Here is a 19170-nt window from a genome sequence, read left to right as displayed (position 1 = left end):
TTTCCTTCGAGAGTTTGGCGCGCGACTGTGCTACTGAGGCCAACCCGGGCCACCATCAACCCTCTTATGGCTCTGTCCCTTCGTTCAAACCCCTCTTTACACCCCTCTCCCTTCGCGCCACTCGTCTGTCCCACCCCGGTTCGCGCTCCCACCAGAATTCTGAGCGTCACATACTCCTCCGTTTCCCTCTCTCAACCCCTACCGTTCACCCTCTTTCTCCTTCCGGCTGGTTCTCGCATTGCCAGCCTCTCTTTCCGTTCCACGGCCCGTCCTTCACCCCTTCTCTTCATCGACCTCTCTCCAGCGTCCACCTCTCCCGCGCAGCTTCATTATACCCTTTCCTCCATGAGCAGCTTCATCCCCCTTGTCTCTCTATACCACCGACTATCCTACTCTCTCACCTCTGGCCACTTGCTGGGTTACCTACCCCTACCAGCTAATCTCTCTTTCTTTCTACCCCACCCTTCGCTTCTCTTCCACTCTTTCCTCCTTCCCTTCCTTCCCCATTATCCTTTGTTCTTGCTCTTTTTCACCAACTCGTTATGTCTTTATTTCACTCTGTCGGCTTTCTTCTACCCCCGATGTTTCGTGTCGCGTTCGCTTCTTCTCTGGCGTTCGCCCGACGATCCTTCTCCCTCCGCGTCCTCCCGCCCCCCCCCTTTCGTCCTTTTCGTCCGTTCGTCCTCCGTCTCGATGTCTCGATCTTCGTCCGTTCTCGCGACCTCCCCGCGTTCACCTGTCCTCTATCCTGCTTCCCTATAACTTGTCATCCTTCAGTCCCGTATACCTGTCTCTGTCGTACGAGCAACCCCTTCCTTCGACCCCATCGTGAAATCACCAGCGATGTGGACCGGCGGTTAGCGACGGTGCGCGCGCCGCAATTCAAAACTGCGGTTAGAAGGGGTCGTCGAAGATAAGGATGAGCCCTAAATATAGCGACATGGTGCTTAAAAGATCCTCATCCCAGGCCCTCGGCTGCTTACCTCGCCTTACGTGCTCCTTTTAGCGCCGCCACGAATTCTCCGCACTTCCCGCTCCAATGCCCGAAAGCCAATAACCCGTTCGACATGCGTCATACGTCGTTTAGAAACGCCGAACTCCCTTCGTACGTGTGTGCTCGTTAATTTTTCCATCGATTGCTAATGGTCCTGCGTTGACGTGCAATTTGGAAAATTCTAGCGAAACCTTCGTACAATTGGCAGACTCACAGGATCCTTGCGACACTTTTTGTAAGATCGATGTTGATCCATAACGACGCGAAGATCCACGCCTGCTATTACAAATATATCGACTTTACCTTTTCTAATTGCCGACGGACTTTAATAAAAATTCCAGTCCGATGATACAACCGAGTTAGTCGCGAGAAATTGCGAAAGTTGCGAGAAAGTTTGCAGATGCGTCTTTATGGAGTAGAAATCGCTTTGGAGCAAAGAATATTTCGAGGTGAATATACGATCTCGTTGCTTGATGCGTAATTTCAACGATTCATAGGCGATCTCCGTGATCAAGCAACGATTCCGTTGTAACGATTCCATCGATGAACGAACGATAAACGTTTCCGACGACGTTAGATGTGTCGACGGTGTAACGCGAATCGCAGCGTGACGCGTGTATAAATAAAGATCGGCTAAGCCTCGTCCCGCTCTGTAATTACGATGGAACTAAGCTGGGTATTCTGCGGATCGGTGATCCTTGCGTCCTGGGCGCAACGCCGCCGTGGTATCTCCGCTCGGACGAAACCAATTTGGAATTAATGTAACGTCCTGCGAAATTAGCGTGACGTCCTTTCGGATAGAAACAGCCAACCTCCCGATCTTTTGGCGCAGAGTCGAAAAATAATCATCGTTCGTTCGTCGATATTGTAGTCGATCGTGAACATATCTGCCTACGATCGAGACTTTGAATCGTCATCGTCGTAAATTTATATCTACTGTCGTATTTCTCTATGCGATAAGTATTCGTGTCAAGTGTACAAACGCGAAGTTATTAAATCGCTGGAAATACATATTACTACGTATTATTTAAATTTCCATTTTTTTATCGATATTTGTAAAGATCCGAATTTGTATAAAAATTCCCGATTACGTCGCAAGTAATTAAAACGAATGGAAAGTCGTTTCAGTAGTCGCGAAAGATCTTTCAGGGACCATGACAACTGTATCCTCTCTCGTCCAAAAAATACTTTCATCCGAGTAATATCAGGCTACCGTAGAAGCGAAGCTAAGCTCTATTATTAAATCTAATCTACCACCGTCCCATTGCATTTCGAATATCAAACGGTAAATTAGGAAGAAGGTTGCCGATTATCCATTCGCGTTGCCTGCTAAAAATCTGCGAGAACCTTCGTTTCGACCAATAACACGTTAATACGATTAAGCTACCATTCTTTCCGACGAGGCTGCTAGCGAATGCGAATCACGTGAGCGGGCTGATTCAACGCGGTAGTAGTAAGGTCAAGCCCGCGTCCACGGACAGAGGGATTACTCGCGCGAGATTAGATACTGGATCGCAATGCGTTAAATGAAAGGCGACATCAGAACAATAAGTACTCGGTACTGCTTCGCGTACGTGTGCTGGACACCAAACACTCCGGCTGCTCGTTCTATCTCTTCTCGTTAGTCCCGATGGTCGGCGTGTTTCATGTGCCATGCGCGACGATACACCTATCCGCGTGCACGAATTAATAATCCGGCGAATCGAGGAAGATTTATGTTCGACTGGGCGATGTGTGTGTTTGTGCGTGTCACCTCGAAACGAAAAAAAAAAAAAAAGGAGAGAAATCGCGGTGAACGGGAGCAACCGGCGACCATCGTTCCCGTTGCACGATGGGAAGGTGTAAACGGAGATATCGGCGACGAACGAACGAAATAATTAAATAAGTAGCGTTACGGATTTTCTGTTTTACCGTAGCGTTTCCTGTTTTTCGTAAATCTAAAAGAAACTTGTAAAGTAGCATTTCGAAAGAAGAAGAACGATCGTAATGAATAGAAGCGATCAGTGATCGTCGTCCTCGTTGCGTAATGTAAAAATGTAAACGAAGATTTCAATGACATATCAGTGAGTAAGTAGATGGATAATATTTTTATACGATTTTCTATATTGTAATCTTTTGTGCTTCCGATTGAATCCAAATGGAGGTTTCTAGGTCCTTGGAAAAAAAAGAAGAGAAACGAGAGCGAAGAGAAACAACAACAGGCTGTTATTGTCCTCGTTAGTCGATAGAAAAGCGTAAAAGAAGATACGAATAACGTATGGGCAAAATAAATCGATAAATAGATTACGGTTTAATAAAATTTCCCTCTGTTATCGTTATCTTTTATTTTTTGATCAACCGAAAAGAAAGTTGCAGTAGGACGAATCGCGACTGAGAAATCGTCAGTGGGATGTCTAACGAGATGCATTAGGGACTCGACTGGAACGTCAAACTGTACCGGATTCCGAACATCGAGCAAGCAACACGGCAGAATGAAGCCAGTTCGCGGAAACGCAAGAGGCTGGCATCCTATTTCGCATTAGATAGCTATTGTTTCGAGGACGATTGTCTGTAGCAAAGCGTCGACAGTAGGGGGATGAGAAAACGCATTTTAAATATTCACCGATATCCAACGTGCTCGCTTGGTGCTGTTCTTCGTTCCACGGAATTGCGAAGCATCGATCGGCTCGCGATGCCCGCTGCGTTTGGAAGAAGCGAGCTATCCGATTATGCGACTCGCCGATCGAACGCTCGTCCACCATTCAGTGGTATAGCTAGAGCGATGAATATCTGGTTCGATGCATGAATTTTAATTAAAATTGTTCGCGTTTCGCGTTAGAATCTCTTTCGATGACAAATGAAGGCTGCGGTCTGTACTACGATCAAGAATCTGACTTTCGTTTTTAATTTCCCATACTCGAGGATTATTTGCTCTAATTATATGGAATTTGGTTTATTTAATTGATCCAACGAAGACAGAATAAATTATACAGTTACGGCGTATTATCAAGGAACAGGATCGTCGACGACTACGACTGACACGAAATTAGGAATACAAAAAGGAAAAGGATGGACGCGCTAAATGGACGAGGTCGAGCGTCGATGGTCTGGGTTGGGCATGGAGAAAGAGAAGAAAGTGAGACGAAAAGAGAGCTGGCACCGGCTACACAACCCTTGCCGATAAACCGACACATACCAAACCCTTTCCCCCCGGTTGACAGTTTACTCGCGGTTCACTTGTCATCGGCAAAGATACAAAGATAATTGGTCATTGGGGTATATCGTGGCGCGGGTCGGAGCGAGATAGACGTAACCAAGTACTTTGAAGAGGACAAGCACTTTGAACAGATTTGCTTTGGCCGTTGTTTCGGCCTGGTATTTTAGTTTAGATCAAAAGACTGACGATACTAGCCAATTCAGCCGTATCTAAGCTGCCGACTCTCGCTGTCTCTCTTTCGTCAACGGTGTCGCCCCGCGTCCCACTGTCTATTTATCTCTAACTACGTTTCTCGGGATTTCCACTTGCATTCGCGCCATGCCTATTCGAATCCTGTTGCATATATGGAATATGCACTTTGCGTCCCTTGGCTTTGATGCCACGTATAATACCTGGCTGGTTGCGGCTGCGAAAGAGACACATCGAAATCGAGCGAAATTAATTCCCAACCAGACCTGTTACTACCTAACCGTTAATAAGATTTTCTTGTTGTCTGATTAATAGCCTGGCTTCCGGCTAATGCCAGCATTTGTCTCGTTTTCTTGGTTCGCTGGTTGGTTGGACGAGACAACCAAAGAGAAGGGGAAACGAGTCTCGCGAAAACGTAAGTGAGATAAATTCGATTCTCTCTCGTAACCGGAGTATCAGCGAGTTGTCCTTGAATTCTACGTACGTCTGGCTTTGTACGCTTTTTCATCAGGCAAGTTCCGAAGTTCGTTCACCTTCTCGATGATATCGTCGGACGATCGAGCTCGACTTTTCAGTACCGAATATAATGCCGAGGACAGAAAAGACGCGAAGAAGTGGGAGGCAGGCAGGCAGACAGAGAGGGGAACCGATGAAAATGGTGCTACGAATGACGACGAGGTACGGGAGGCGGAGAAACGCCACTGTCGAGCCTAGGACCGACATGCATGGTTCGCAGATTTGCATCTCAATGGCAAGTAATATAAATTACACGTAATTACCACCTGGCCGTTCGAGAGAGCAGCGAATTTTATTCCGCGCTATTTCGAGCCATAGTCACTTGCTCGGAACCGTGACTGCGAGCCTCCTGGCCAAAGATCGTTTCGATTCACGTGCCAAACCAAAATTTAGTCCTTGCAAAAGACTCGCGACTTTCCGCTCTTGCTTTTCGAAAATCACGATTCACTAATTACAAATTCTTGTCCGTGAAACGGTTTCCTCAACGGATACAAGCGAATAAGTCTGATGGTAATGCGACGTCGGCTTTATTATTTAACGCATCGATTTACGATTACAATCGCGGCGACGTCCACGCCTCTCTGAGTTACAAGAAAGTTTTTCAACGAATTAAACCATCCAATTATTGTCCCCGCTTTCCAACTCGAGTAATAAACATCGAGTGCGATAACGACCCCATTCCCAGACACCGAGTAGCTAGAGGGGTTGAACGTCTTCCGCCAGTAACGTATCTAGACTGTGCGCTACTCGTTTATCGTTCTTTCCCTTCGTGTCTTGTGCAATCCAGCGGCACGTCATTATTTATTAAATAGCAGCGATAAAGAAGGAACATCGTCCTTTAATCCCGGGCTGTTGAGACACTCGTTTGACACGGTTTATCGTTATCGGATTTCACCTATCTTAGCTCGTAGACGCTAAATTAGCCAACGAGATTTGTATCCTCGCGTCTCGTACACTCGAATCGAAGCTTAAACGGACCTTTCTCGTAGCCTATTTCGACGCAACGTTTGGAATTAGCGAAAGAAAAGCGCCTCTCCGCAACACTGTACGTTGTTGGCCGTCCGTTTCGCGTCCTGGCGATAACATCGCGTGGCGTTTAATCTTTCAACTTTTTCCTCGAAATGCTCGACGATGGAAGTTTTCCAGTTTGCCGGGAGGAAGTAAGCCGGCTGAGCGGCCGCTAACTTCGATGCCCCGGCTCTTTTTAATGTTTATGCTTTCGAGGCGCTTAACGCGCCGCCCTCTCGCCCGCCCCCTCCCCATGAATATGGCGCTACGAACAGCTAGGCGCGCTGAGTTTTACTCGCCACGGGCCGCGACTCAGATAATTAGAGAAATATCGCTTAATAAAGTTCACTCGATGTTCGAGCAGCCCGTGTTGCTTCGAGGTAGTTGGAGAAACTCGGGGGTTGCACCTGATCCTCCACCCTCGAACGCTGTTCCAGCCGAAGCTGCCGCGGCCTGTGCGCACCTTGCCTCTCTTATTTTCCTGCTCTGCGCTTCCGAGCCCACGACGATGGGTTTACGCTGAAAACATGCACGCTGAGCACAATCGAAACTTCGCTAAGTGCCTGCCAACGGTTCGGATTAGTCGAGCCCGGTTACCTTCTCCGGCAGGAAACACTTGTAATTACACGAAACTCCAAGTTTCTCTTACTTTGATTTCAATCTAGCCCGCGTGCAGCGACGCGTAAGGTGTCGTTTAGCAACTTCCAAACGAATAATCCATTCTCGGCCTCGTTGCGAAATTATTCAGTTGCTGCTCGGATTGTTCGTTAGCTGCGTGAATCGTTCATATTTTCTCAATCCCCTCCCTCGCCCGTCGTTCTCCCTCTATCCCCATGCTGTTTCTTATTTTTTTTTTTTTTGTCTCGTTTGCCGGTTCGTCGTTTCTAGATCAACGCATAACGCGTTTAAACGACGAGATTTTAATGAGAGTTCACGATGGCGCGGAGGAGGAACAGGACGAAGAAAGGCGACGACGAAACAAGGATTTCGAATGGAGACGCTACCGATTTTAGAAGCTATAAGTCAACCCCGACGCGCAATTATCCCTCCTTCAGGCGTCAGGGACCCTTTCTATCATCGTTCGCCACGGGATTCCTGCCGTGATTCGACCCCGCAGGGTTATAACTTCTGAAAATGACAAAAAAAAAAAAAAAGCAGGGGGAAGAAAAAGACGGGGAGAAGGCAAAGGCGGAGATAGGAAGAGGAAGAGAAGCTTACCGGGACCATCGATTCACGGACTTTCAAAAAGATTATTTATCCTTTGGAACATGCGGAAATACCGCGACCATTCTACGTTCTTCAGCCGTAAATAAAAAGGCATCTACGCAGCAATAACTGTAAAAACTTCAAAATTGTTCACCGTCGACAACTTCGTTTCCCTATTCAACAGGTATTCAAGATTCAACATCCTATTTATCGATCATCCTTATAGCGTATTACTCGAGACGTCGGAAAGCCTTTAACCAAGCAACTTCTGAACAAACTTCTCGTACAGCGGCACGACAAACCGTTGGAAAATGAATCGCGGATGAAAATCGTGGGAAATCAAACGATGTACAGAGTAGCCTACGTATATCGTCCTCTGGAAGAGAACGATTTACGTAGCGTGGTCTGACGAACGTTCTAACAGATGATACATCCTTGCTCGCAGCTGGAAGTTCCTGCAACGTTCGCCCCTGACCATTGTCCCGGTTAAAAGCGGGGTTGCGCGACGCGAAAGGGTCATCTCCAATTCGGTCGACATCTCGACGAAAAGGGGGTATCCCGTAGACGCGTGCTAGCGTGACTCCTACGACTGATATCGGTTGGCAAAGTAAAGGCTTTGACCGAGGTTTCGTGTATGTAAATATATATATTGCGGCCTGCTCTGCGACGATGTCTACGACACCGTGCCCGGACTAGGGTTCCTTATCGATCTAGTAGCTTGTCCGAGTCGCTGCAATCCTAGAAGAAGAGGAAAGAAAGAAGCTGCCGGCTCCGTCGAGGATTGAACGCGGAACAAGGCGACGAGCGTGCATCGGGGTTATCCGGATTTCCTTCCAGTGGATAACGAAATCGTTCTCCCTGTATACATTTTTCTTTTCGTCTGTAATTTCTCGCGAGTGACTCGTCCGGTTCTGTTATATCTTCGTTCGTTCTCCTTTTTTCCAAGTTCGACTGGTTTACACACAGTCCAATTACGAGAGATTGCCAACTTTTCAAGTAAAATGAAACAACGTTCTGGTCGAACGGTGGAAGCGGTGCTCGATTAAAATTAAACGAGGCCGACCGATCGATCCTTGGTTTTTCGTGTAGATACAACTCGGCCTATGTGTCGATGAATCGCGTTCTATTTACGGTCAGTTTGGAGGCAACGAGGACGAGGGTCCGGCGCAAAGGGCTAAAAAAAATAGGAGATGACGATGATGACGACGACGACGACGACGACGACGACGGCGACAACGAGCAACTACACATTCGTCCGTGGACGAACGGAGGGGTTTGGTGTATCCATCTGGAAACACTTGGACGGCCACGCTCTACCCTGCTTGCGTCATTACGCTCGCGCACCTTTTCTTTCGCACTTCCGTCTAATTGCTTTGCTTACGTGCCAAGAGAAGGGGGACACGGTGTCACGTGCCGCGGCTGCACGACAAGCAGTTCTATTACTTAAAACCGGATCTCTGGAAAATTTTTCTCGCTCCCTTTCGAGGCGAACGCGTAATCCTACAGACGTACCTTTAATTTCGTTCCGTGCAATTCCGTTTCTTCTTCGTTCTTCGTCCGTAAACGGTCGTCGACCACGATAACCAACGTAAGAGGCGAGAATTTTGTTCGGTTCGTTCCTATCGACGAGCGAAACTTTGTACCTTCAGACCTGACACGATAGGTTCGATGCGTGGAAAGTTCAAAGTCAGAATACGAAGGGCAGGCGTGTCGCGAAGTTCTCGCAACGATTAATCGTACGATTGATCGCGGATGACCGTGTCTGCGTAGCACGCAACAGCCGATGTGTCATCGGGTCAAAGGACAACGAGAGACTGGCCGATGCAGCAGTGCTGGCCGTCGTCGACGATACGCCGTCCTTTGGCAATAAAACGTGACGCACTGTCGAAACAGAAGAAGAATCGCGTTATGCCAGCGTGCCTCGGCTCTGTAACTATGCCGGGAGTAACCGTGACGGGTGCGGCCTTCCGGGTGAAACCGGATGTTCGTTGAAGTCTATTACGCGTTACTGTTCAACATTGTGCAATGTCACCGTTCGAAGAGTTTGTTGAAATTTAACTGGAACTCGAAGAATGGAAGACACTCGAGATTCATCGAACCGTAGTTAATGCAAAATATTACTCTTGTCTAATTTTCAAGCATCGATTTCACGCTAGGCTTGTACCAGTCGTTGCGAGCAAGCATCTTCCTCTGTTTTCATCTAGCCCGACCGAATTCGCTTTCCTTCTTTTTCTTTTAGGTGTATCGTGGATTTTCGTTCGCTCGGCGTGTTATCCAATCTACAGCTGGCCAATCTGTTTATTATACGAAGCCAGCACCGTCTCGCGTCTTAGCGATTCAATCAGGAAGCGTGGAAGCTGGTTTTTGCCCTGGAAATTCGTTAAACCCGTCGGAGGGTGCTCTCTCGTTACAGGTATACAGAAACTTTTGCCTACAGTAATTTCCTGATTTTCGCTGGGCGCAAGGTGTACTAATCTATCGATGTAACTTAATATACGTGATAATCCACTTGAACGCCGGTTGTAACTATTTTTTCTCGATCGTAGGGAAACGGCTGGAATTGGTCGAACGAACGAGAAAGATATCGTGATAGAGCCGGGCACACCAGTAGCCGTGCGCCACCGTTATATACACTGTCACAAACTTACTCGACAATAGATCGAACTGACTCGAATGATCAGCAGGAAGCGCTTCCCATTTCGTTTGTGAATAGCTACGCGCTCACACGTTTCGAGTTCTTGTGTTACACGTCGAATGAACGTAGCGAACCGGATCGCCCTAGAACCACGCTTCTCCGGGGCCTATATTGCGGAACAAAAAAAAAAAAAAAAAAAAAAAGAGAGAAAAGGAAAAAAAAGACGGTCGTTCGATTTGATCATCCGCCATCGGTGCGGACGCCTTTCATAATCGTAAGTGTCGCGTACCAATATAGAGTACTGCTGTCCCAGACAGCCACGAATCGAATCGACGACGAACGAGATGAAAGTGGAAATTGATCGATTTATCCCAATTTGCGGTTAAAAGTTGCAATCGCGGGGAAATCGTGGCCGCGATGTCGCGCCGCCGTAGATTTGCATAACGTCTGCTCGTACGTGCGGCGCGCGAACTGAATCTCGATCTTTCCGGGAATAGTCAGGGTTGAAAGGTACCCGTTGAAAAGTAGCGATTCGAAGTGCCGCCACGGTCGAGAGGACGGAGTTTTTAAATGCAAACTTGATAGCATGAATAAAAGATTTTGGCGAGGCATCCAAGTGCGCGAATGTCAATGCGATCTGACAGTAACCTAACCGTATTACGAACGGTAATTGCCGATGTAGAACGACGCTGATTGTCGTGTACGATTGTGTACGGGTAGCTAGGACCAATCACCCTGAATAACGTAGGTTTGCTTCTGTCGCCTCGCAATTACTTTCTGTCTTATTTTTTTCTTCCTTTCCTTTTTCTACTTCTTAGCTTTTTTCGGTTGCGGTCTGCTCCAAGAGCAACACAATGCACAGAGTTCGATCACCTTGCGGTGATCCTTTGCCGTGAGTCTGTATGACAGGAAAGCCGAAGATTTAAATTGAAGTAATTAAAACCCAGGCATAAGAGGGGGAGTGAGAAAGTTGGGTATTGTCAGTAGGGAGCGTGCGCCTTGTTAAATTTCTCGGTCGAGCGCAAGTCTCTATTCCAAGTGGAGCGAAACGGATGGCCAATGGCCAATGATGGCGCGGTGTCCTTCTTCCGCTTCCGCGGTTTCCTCCTCGTTTCCCTTCGTCGACTTTTTCGGTACCCTTTCTGCTTCTTTTTTAAGGTCTTCTTCGCTCGCTTTCTTGTCGTCGTCGTCGTCGTTGTCGTCGTCTTTCCTTCTCAACCCCTCTTCTTCTCCCGTGGATACTATCTCATGGGAAATCCCTTGAAAAGGAAGCATAAAGAATCACGCAACTAACGTATGAAAAGCAACGTGATACGGTAATTTCTAAAAAAAAATCTGGCCGGAGAGCAGTTCGAATTTTTAAGGCTCGATCGACGAGGCATTGGGAAACTAGAGACTTCGTTTCGTTGCGATTCGTCAAAGGAAAAAGCAACGACGAGGGGATAAATCGCGAAAGAGGCGACATATAGAACTTCGTAGCTTCTTTGCCGGTTTCGATTTTAAGTAGCTTCGGCGTTAAGCTGATGATTCTATGCCGTGTCCCTGCTGTCGTTGGCAGACGGCAACAGGACGCCCGGCTTCTGCGATACATTTCCAATATTCCTCGACGCCTCGTTTGTATTATGTCGCTCGCGGAACTATTGACATCGACAACGAGGACGATTCGTTCGTGGTCAAAGGAATCGGTTGGATTGACATCGGATCGTGTTATTTGCTATTTATTATCGTCGCGCTGAAAGCATCGTTCGTTTTCATTTTGCCAGCGCAAAGTAGGCGAACAGAACACCCGTTAATCATCAGTTTCTCGAATGGAAATCGCTTTCGAATCCTATTTTCATCCCTCGACATATTTTTTATCTCTCCGCCGTTCTTGTTTTTCAAAATTCTATTTGCTGTGGCAATATTTTATATTAAATACGCGAGAGTTTATTTGCAACCGTAGCAGATGATGAAAATAACCAGCCGCCCCCACCCCCTGCACCTCGCCTCCAATATTATAACTCTTCGGATATTTCATTTTCCAGTACGATTGAAATCGCTGCTCACTGCCCGATATTCGTGCAAATAATGATATCGAACGGAGCGCTGCGAAATTTCTCGCTGGACGCTACTGATCGCTCCGTAGCTTCGCAGGTTAACCCTTCGTTTCGTACGCAAAAAGGGGATAGATAGAGGTGGGGGATAGGCTTTTGACGTCGTGTCATCGGCTGGCCGTATCGGTTACACACAGACATTTCGTTCATTTATAAGCGTAACGGAGGCGAGAAATTCTGAAATGCGGGCCAGTTTCGGATACTCATTTTGTATTCGCCCGACATTTACTGCCACACAATCATATGCAATTAAAATATTCATGCGTCGGTTCGATTTAAACCACCGGCGCACACAGCGACAGTTGGAAGGCTATGAAAATTTCACGGAAATTGAAATAATTCGTTTCGATGCATCGGTATAAAAGGGAAAATCCCGTACAGATACTTGTATGCATATACATCGGTAAGAGCGGTATATTTGTGTGACACGGTGAAAACGAAGAGCAGCAGCGATATAAAGAACGAGGCACACATATATGCGCGCGCGCGCGTTACGTCGAGACATCGTCACCGTTGATCGCCACTCTCAGACTCTTAATTTGATTAATATCCAGTTCGAGATGCGCGAACTTCTCGTCGTCTTCGATTAGTCTTAAAGAGCTAATATCCATTGATGCGATTTTCTTCAAAGCTTGCGGCCGTGGTACCTATAACGATAAGTAAGAGGATTCAGATACATCCGTTAGGAATGTTACGGTATATCCTCGCGCAAACAATGGCTTTCATTATCCGCTGTCTTTAGCACAGCGTCGTGGGTTACGGTACAAGAGTTAATTGGAGAACGAACACCTGACGACGATTTCGTTGATCTATGGAAATTTTATCGTACGATTAATAACGCGGATGCTGTTACCTCCGGATGCTGTTGTAGCCATTCCACGAATCCTCGTACGCTTCTCAAATCCAATATATCTTTCCAAACGACTTCCATCGTTTCGATATCCTTGGGCACGTTCTCGCATTGCAGCCATTTCTTTCGCACCTGATTATTAGGCGGCACGAATCGAAGCTTCCAAGGCATAGCGGTGCCAAAAGCTTTTACTTTCGCCGGTGTTTCTTCCGCTTTCGCGTCTTTCATTACATGCTTCTTCGTCATCGTGAGCTTGCTCGCACCGGGTGTGTTTCTCGTTAAAGCTACCTCTGCAGGTACCACCGGCATTTCCTGGATCGACATCTGTTTGAAAGAAAAAAGAGAACAGATGAAAACAAGGAATAAAGTGTTCAGACGCAATTAAACGAGACAGCTGAGCAAACTTCTCGCGAGATTCAAATGGAAGAGGATGCTTGCTTCCGAAACGTGCTGTTCAAAGTAATTAGAGTCTCGTTGCCGATATTTAACAGGAATTAAATATTCTCCGACTGTACGATCGTTCGTCGCTGTGAATAATCGTTTGCAGGAAGCGAGTAAATATTAGAAAGATTAAAAGCTGTCTCAAGAGCATACGTATAAAGGACATGAACGATATTTCTCTTTAACCTGCATCGCTCTGCAAGCTTCGGCGCTGAAATCGATTTCAAACATATCCCTGAGAACCTCCTCGTTGATGACGTTATCCGTCCCGCCTAAAGTTTCGACCCATTGGCAAAAATCCTTGCATATCTTTCTCATCGAGTTTTCGGCTCTCATTTCCAGCGTAGCGTCCGGATCGTAGCCTTCGAGATCGCGTTCCGTCAAAGGACGCCACGTAACCACCTGACGCGTAAAGAGATTATTCGTCTTTTTTTCTTCCCTTTCGACCGACATTTTCTATTTCATTTTCTTTCCCTTTTCTTTTTTTCCTTTTTTTTTTTCTTTTATCTCCCTGGCCGTTAGGAGATTACTCTATCGCTATCAGTCCGATATCGCACCTTACGTCTTGGTTTCATCAGAAATAGAGCGTAAGGATTGTATCTACGACGACCCACTTTCTCCTTGTCAGCGAGCGATTCGGTGTCTCTCGGTGTCGGTGGATGCACCTTGATAATTATAAAAAAAGGCTATCTTTAAAAAGACGAACCAAAGTGGAGCAACTTGTTAAACTAAAAATAGTGAGCGCACGATACGAGGACGTTTGCTTTCTGCTTTAAAAGAACAGACGGTAATATCAAACGTACTTCTAAACTATCATGCGTGGACATCGTGTCTTCGGTAATTTGCGTTTTACCGATGTCGAACGGATCTTCGAACACAGCTTCCCTCTTCTTTGGAAGCTGTTCCGGCATTCCCAGCAAAGGTGCGACGAGATTGTAAGTCTTTCGAGGTAGGACACGTCTGAGGAGACGGGAATTACACACGGGTGGCTGATTGACGGAGAAGGATAAGTTAGAGGGGAATTTATCAGGACACAAATAACGTTTAGAATCGACTAATAACCTTGTCAAATTCGTAATCATCTTATTACGTTCTTTCACGTTCGAATCGGCGTTCTCGTTATCGTTCTTTAATCGTTCCGAAAATTCTTTGCACAATATTTCCAACATATCTATCGACGAAACGTTCTCATCGAGATTTTTCAAAATTTCTACGATCTCGTGCGGTTGCGTAAGCGGCAATTTCGTCCGGGCTCTCGCGAAATCCGTAGCGGATAATGTTTTCAAAAGGCTGTCGTCACGAGTAGCGTCCAATTCTCGTAATGCGGCGTTCGACGCGTCCCGATGTATTTCCGAGCTATTGGACGCGGTATCCATTGATACAGAAAAACCAGCGAAACTGGTTTCCTTTCTGAGAACGTGTCGTTGCTTTGCCGTACTTGCTTCGCCATTTCCAAGCATCAGTTTGTCCAGCACGGATTTTGCTTTCGTTAAAGGAGGCGGAGGTGGCTTCTCGTCCTCGCCTGTTTCGCCCTTCTCAAGGACTTCTCCAGGCACGGCTCTTGATCTTGCCGAAATGTCGCCGTAAATATCGATAGAAACGCTTTTCTTCAATGGCATCGACTCGAGCAAGGCAATTCGATCTTGCAAAGTCGTCGGTTTTCTGCTTCTTAAAGCTCGCAGGGGCTCTAAGCTCGGCCTGAAATTCGTGGGGGCATGACAGGGTACTAAGTATTTCGGCTTAGGTAGATCGTCGCTGACCGAAACTACAATCGAATCGTCTTCATCGGAGCTTATGCTGCGAGACGAAGAGAGAACCTTCGTTCGTTCCAGAGACGTAACACGCGTAACATCTATCGTAGCTTCGTTTAAATTCGTCAGAGTCGTGTCATCGTCTTGTCGATCCTCTTTGGCTTTCTTCGCGATCACATTAGACGAAGGCTCTGACTCTGAGATACTTTTTCCCTCCTCTTCGTCCGTTAGTCCTTTCCCTACTTGGTCTTCTTCGAGAGAGTAAGTGGCATCCGCAATCTCGACCACGTTTTCAAAGTCATCAGATTCGACGAATGCAACGTCGCATTCAAATCCAAGGTCCGCCTTATCAACTTGGTCGGTCAAAACTCTTTCCACTTGGTCCTCGAAGTTTGGTATGTTCAGAGAACTCGAGTCGCTATCTTCTAACGAATCCGTGGGTGATACCACTTTCGTGTCTTCTGCGATGATTCGTCGCAAAGCGGTTCTAGGTAGAGATACTTTTCGTTGCACCGGAGTTTCGAACAATTTATACATACACGGTAAACATTTGTCGCGATTCCTCCTTGGGAAACTGGATAATTTTGGAATTGACGAAAGAATACGACTCGATGGATTTTCCCGGTCCTCCGGGTAGACGAATTCTGGACTTGGCCCCGATGTGTAACGCGATCCCGTAGAAATGGTTCTTGAAATTGTCTCGTCGGATTTCAAAGATGGACATTGGACGTCGGTGCGCGTGAATTCTGAATCCTCGAGCGACTTCTCTTCAGAAATCGTCTGCAAATCGTGAACATTTGAAGATTCTTCGCTTTGCTTATCTTTCTCGATGCGTTTAATCCTTGGGAGCTCTCGTTTTCCATCGTCACTCGCGAAAGAACCGTCTCCTAATTTCAAAACTTGTTCTTCTTGCAGATTGTCGAAAGGTTTGAATTTGAAATCCAGATCTTTGTTCTTCGTTAAACGCTTCAACGCCTTGTAGGCAAAACGAGCGGAATACTTTAAGTAATCTTCATCCGTTAATGTGTCTTCATTTTCTTCTTTGATTTGATTCGTCGTAGATCGAAAATCTGCCACAAGTTTCTTATCTTCTGCTTTGACAATTTTGTGGCGTGTTCGATCCCTCGTCTCGCGCTCTTCTTCGTCCAGTAATCTTAAATGTTTCTGTAATTTTTTCAGTTTCAATCGCAGATCAGACGTCGTAGGGTATGCACCGAGAATTGGTAGAGTCGGGAAATTTTCTCCTTGTACCTTCCGTTCATTTTGGACACTGAAAGAAGTCCGAATATGATCCATTTTACCTGGGTGAATTTTCCGGAAACTAGATTGAGGATCGTGGCTATCTAATTTTGGAATTCGTACAACTTTAGACGATGTGGTAAGGCAAGCCGTTGTATCCAAACTTTTTGGAGCAGCTCGAAACGATCCCTTTAGTATCGATTTTGGATACGATTTCGTGGCGTCGCAATTCCAATACCTATTCGACTTAAAGTTTGACCTTATGGGAAGCAATTTGTGCAAAGAATTATCGGATGCATCGCAATCGTCTGAATAAGAGTTAGAAAAAAAATTCCGATTAGATATTTTATCCTGAATATCCGAATTAAGATCGATAAGTTGTGAATCGTTTTTGGAAAAGGTACGATAGGATAATCGAAGGGAAGGGTTTCTTACTGTGATCAGTCTCTTCTCTTCGTCGTCGCAGAATTTCTCCCAGTATTCCTTCGATTTTGCAATCGGATATTCCCATCTGCCAATAAATGAAATTTTTGTCAAATCTATTCACACTAATGTAGAAGTAGTTCCGTAAGTTACGCACCTTTTTCCAGTGATCTTCTTACTTCTGCAATCGTTCTGCTTCTTAGATTCCCGTCTGCACGAGCCACTCATGTTGCGAAAATCTCGAATATATTTAAACGTGTACACGTTCACTATCTATTTACAAGGAATATTTTTAAACCTAACCATTAACCTTACGTCTACGAAGTTTCTTCAAATATTTGATTTCAACTATCGATCAAACAAATTTTGACCAAATTCAGGACATACATACACATGTTGAGAATGTGACGATGTTCTACAGGGGTTACATTGTATACTAATTGTATAGAGAATACCGTACGAAGATATGTCATCGAGTTTCTAACCGATCGACAGTCGTAGAGTATTGTTAGACGTAGTAACAGCAGTTTTCTTCTTTTAATTCGTTACCTCTTAACGTGGCCTTTTCTGATTGTGACAGGGTCAGCACCGTCACAAATTCCATGTGGATCATACATATATTTATACTTATACTACGTGCATATTGTTTGAGATTCTATCTATTTCAGTCACTGATTGTATCATACAATAACCTGATAAAAGACTTAATTCAAATCGGTACTATACTCAATCGATAATATCGCATGTGACATGAAAATGATAAGGATGTCAGGCGACACCCGACACATGAGACACGAGAAAGTATTGCAGGTCACATCTATTCTGTGTCGCGTTTGTCATTCTGTCAGTGATTCTAGTACTCTACTGGATCGATAACATCGCATGTGACACGAAAATGGTAAGTTCAGGTAAACCCCAAAACGTCGTACTCGAAAAAGCATTGCATGTCACGTTTATTCTGTACCTCGTCTATTATATTACAAAAAAATAACTATGTAGACCAAATTTTTCATAATTCTATCCTTTTATATATTAGGCCATAGTAATGTAGAAATAACTTTTTTTTTAAATAAATGTAACTCTTCTTAGAAACCCTGTCTTATTACAAACTAAAACTTACCAGTTACAGAAATCTAGGAACTTTTTGATATTTGATGGTTGTGGCAGAATGGTTGTAACCATAAAGAAATGCTCATTACAAACTAATATGTAATAATAATTACCTTGTTTTTTATTTATATTATAAAATGTCAGAATTCCGTGATTTAATAAATGCCGTTGCATGCTTGAATAAAAGTGTTTCCAATTTTCCAATTGGAGCGATATCGATAGAAGATTTTAAACCAATTGAAGAAAAAATTACAGCCACACGAGAATTATTGAAGTGTCTAAATGCCAAGTTATTGATACTTAAAGCACAACATGATTTTTGTATGCCATAAAATTATTACATACCAACCAGACCTTGATGGTGTAAACATTATGTCCTATCATAATTTTAGATACAGCAACTGAAGAACCAGTGGAAGATCTAAGAGACTCAGTAACAAATTTGCACGAAGCAACAGCAAGTTCTCTTATAACTAATACAGCGATTAAACTATGTCTTCATTCCCATAGCATTCAAGCTATTTTGGAAGGCAAAGAAGGTAACAGTGATATGCAAAGGTATAAAGAATCAAACAATCTAAACTTGAAAATTTAGAATTGAAAGAAAATATTTAACTGTTCTAATATGTTTCTAGAAAAATTTATGCATATATGCGTAAGCTTTTTAGTTTGAACGACAATATTTTAATAATACAAAAGGAAATAGACAATGCGATAAAGGAGCAGTTAGAATTAAAAATTCAATGTCGCAATGCATTGTTTGAGCACAAACAATTTTTGAAGGAACAAGAGGAAATATGCAACAAAAAACTAAAAGAAATGAACCCTGAGTTAGCAATGTAAGTACATATGCGCTTAATAATACATTAGTGAGATTTTTAACTCAAATTTTACTAAATGTTTTCAGAAATAAGGAAAAAATAAATAGAACTATAAGAAATATTAATATAATGCAAAAATTAATTGTAAATTTTATTGCTGCTTCTAATCATATGTTATATAAAGATCCATTTTTTGTACAAATGCTAGAAGAACATAGAGAGCTAGTTAATATTGAAACAGTGCTAAAAATGTCTCAAAATAATTTTAAGAGCAAAGAAGATAAAAGCAGCTAAATATTTAAAAGAATAATATTTATGTAACATTTTATATCATTTATTACTTTTGTACTTTAGCTTGTACTATATTTTTTATGCAACAATATTTCAATTAAGAACAAGATTTCAAATAAAACATACTACAGTACTTTTTAAATAAAACACTTTTGCTATTATTAGGTACAAACTTTTTTGTTAATGTAATGTAAATACTAAGATCATTGTAAAGGATGAAGAAATTTTAAAGCACATCATGTATCATTTTCTTTTGTTTTATAGAAGAAATGTATATGAAATGAAAATTCTTAAAACAAAATAAAAAAAACTTAAAAATTAGATCTTTTGTATTCTCTCTATTTACCGCATACTAATATAACTTGAAGCTTTGGAAACAAGTTCTTTTTCTACAATATGCGTTGAAA

At 44.2% G+C, this 19170-nt stretch overlaps 2 protein-coding genes across 2 annotated transcripts; one reads left to right on the top strand and one right to left on the bottom strand.

Moving 5' to 3' along the window:
* Positions 1-12147: 12147 nt before the first annotated feature.
* Positions 12148-17103, bottom strand: LOC117155778 (uncharacterized). Its single transcript, XM_033332120.2, has 6 exons — positions 16699-17103; positions 13932-16629; positions 13686-13793; positions 13315-13530; positions 12691-13011; positions 12148-12484 (listed from the first exon to the last, which is right to left on the bottom strand). Exons 1-6 carry the CDS (start codon positions 16767-16769, stop codon positions 12329-12331), a joined length of 3570 nt encoding a protein of 1189 aa, XP_033188011.2. The 5' UTR covers positions 16770-17103; the 3' UTR covers positions 12148-12328.
* A 586-nt stretch (positions 17104-17689) lies between these two features.
* LOC117155783 (uncharacterized) lies at positions 17690-19084 on the top strand. The gene is made up of 4 exons (XM_033332143.2): positions 17690-17972; positions 18044-18209; positions 18287-18490; positions 18559-19084. Exons 1-4 carry the CDS (start codon positions 17789-17791, stop codon positions 18764-18766), a joined length of 762 nt encoding a protein of 253 aa, XP_033188034.2. The 5' UTR covers positions 17690-17788; the 3' UTR covers positions 18767-19084.
* Positions 19085-19170: the final 86 nt, after the last annotated feature.

Source organism: Bombus vancouverensis, chromosome 6, assembly GCF_051014615.1.
Source record: "Bombus vancouverensis nearcticus chromosome 6, iyBomVanc1_principal, whole genome shotgun sequence".
NCBI classification, from domain to species: Eukaryota; Metazoa; Arthropoda; class Insecta; order Hymenoptera; family Apidae; genus Bombus; species Bombus vancouverensis.
The sequence above is the reverse complement of the archived record's forward strand: the minus strand, read 5'-3'. Positions and strand labels throughout refer to the sequence as shown.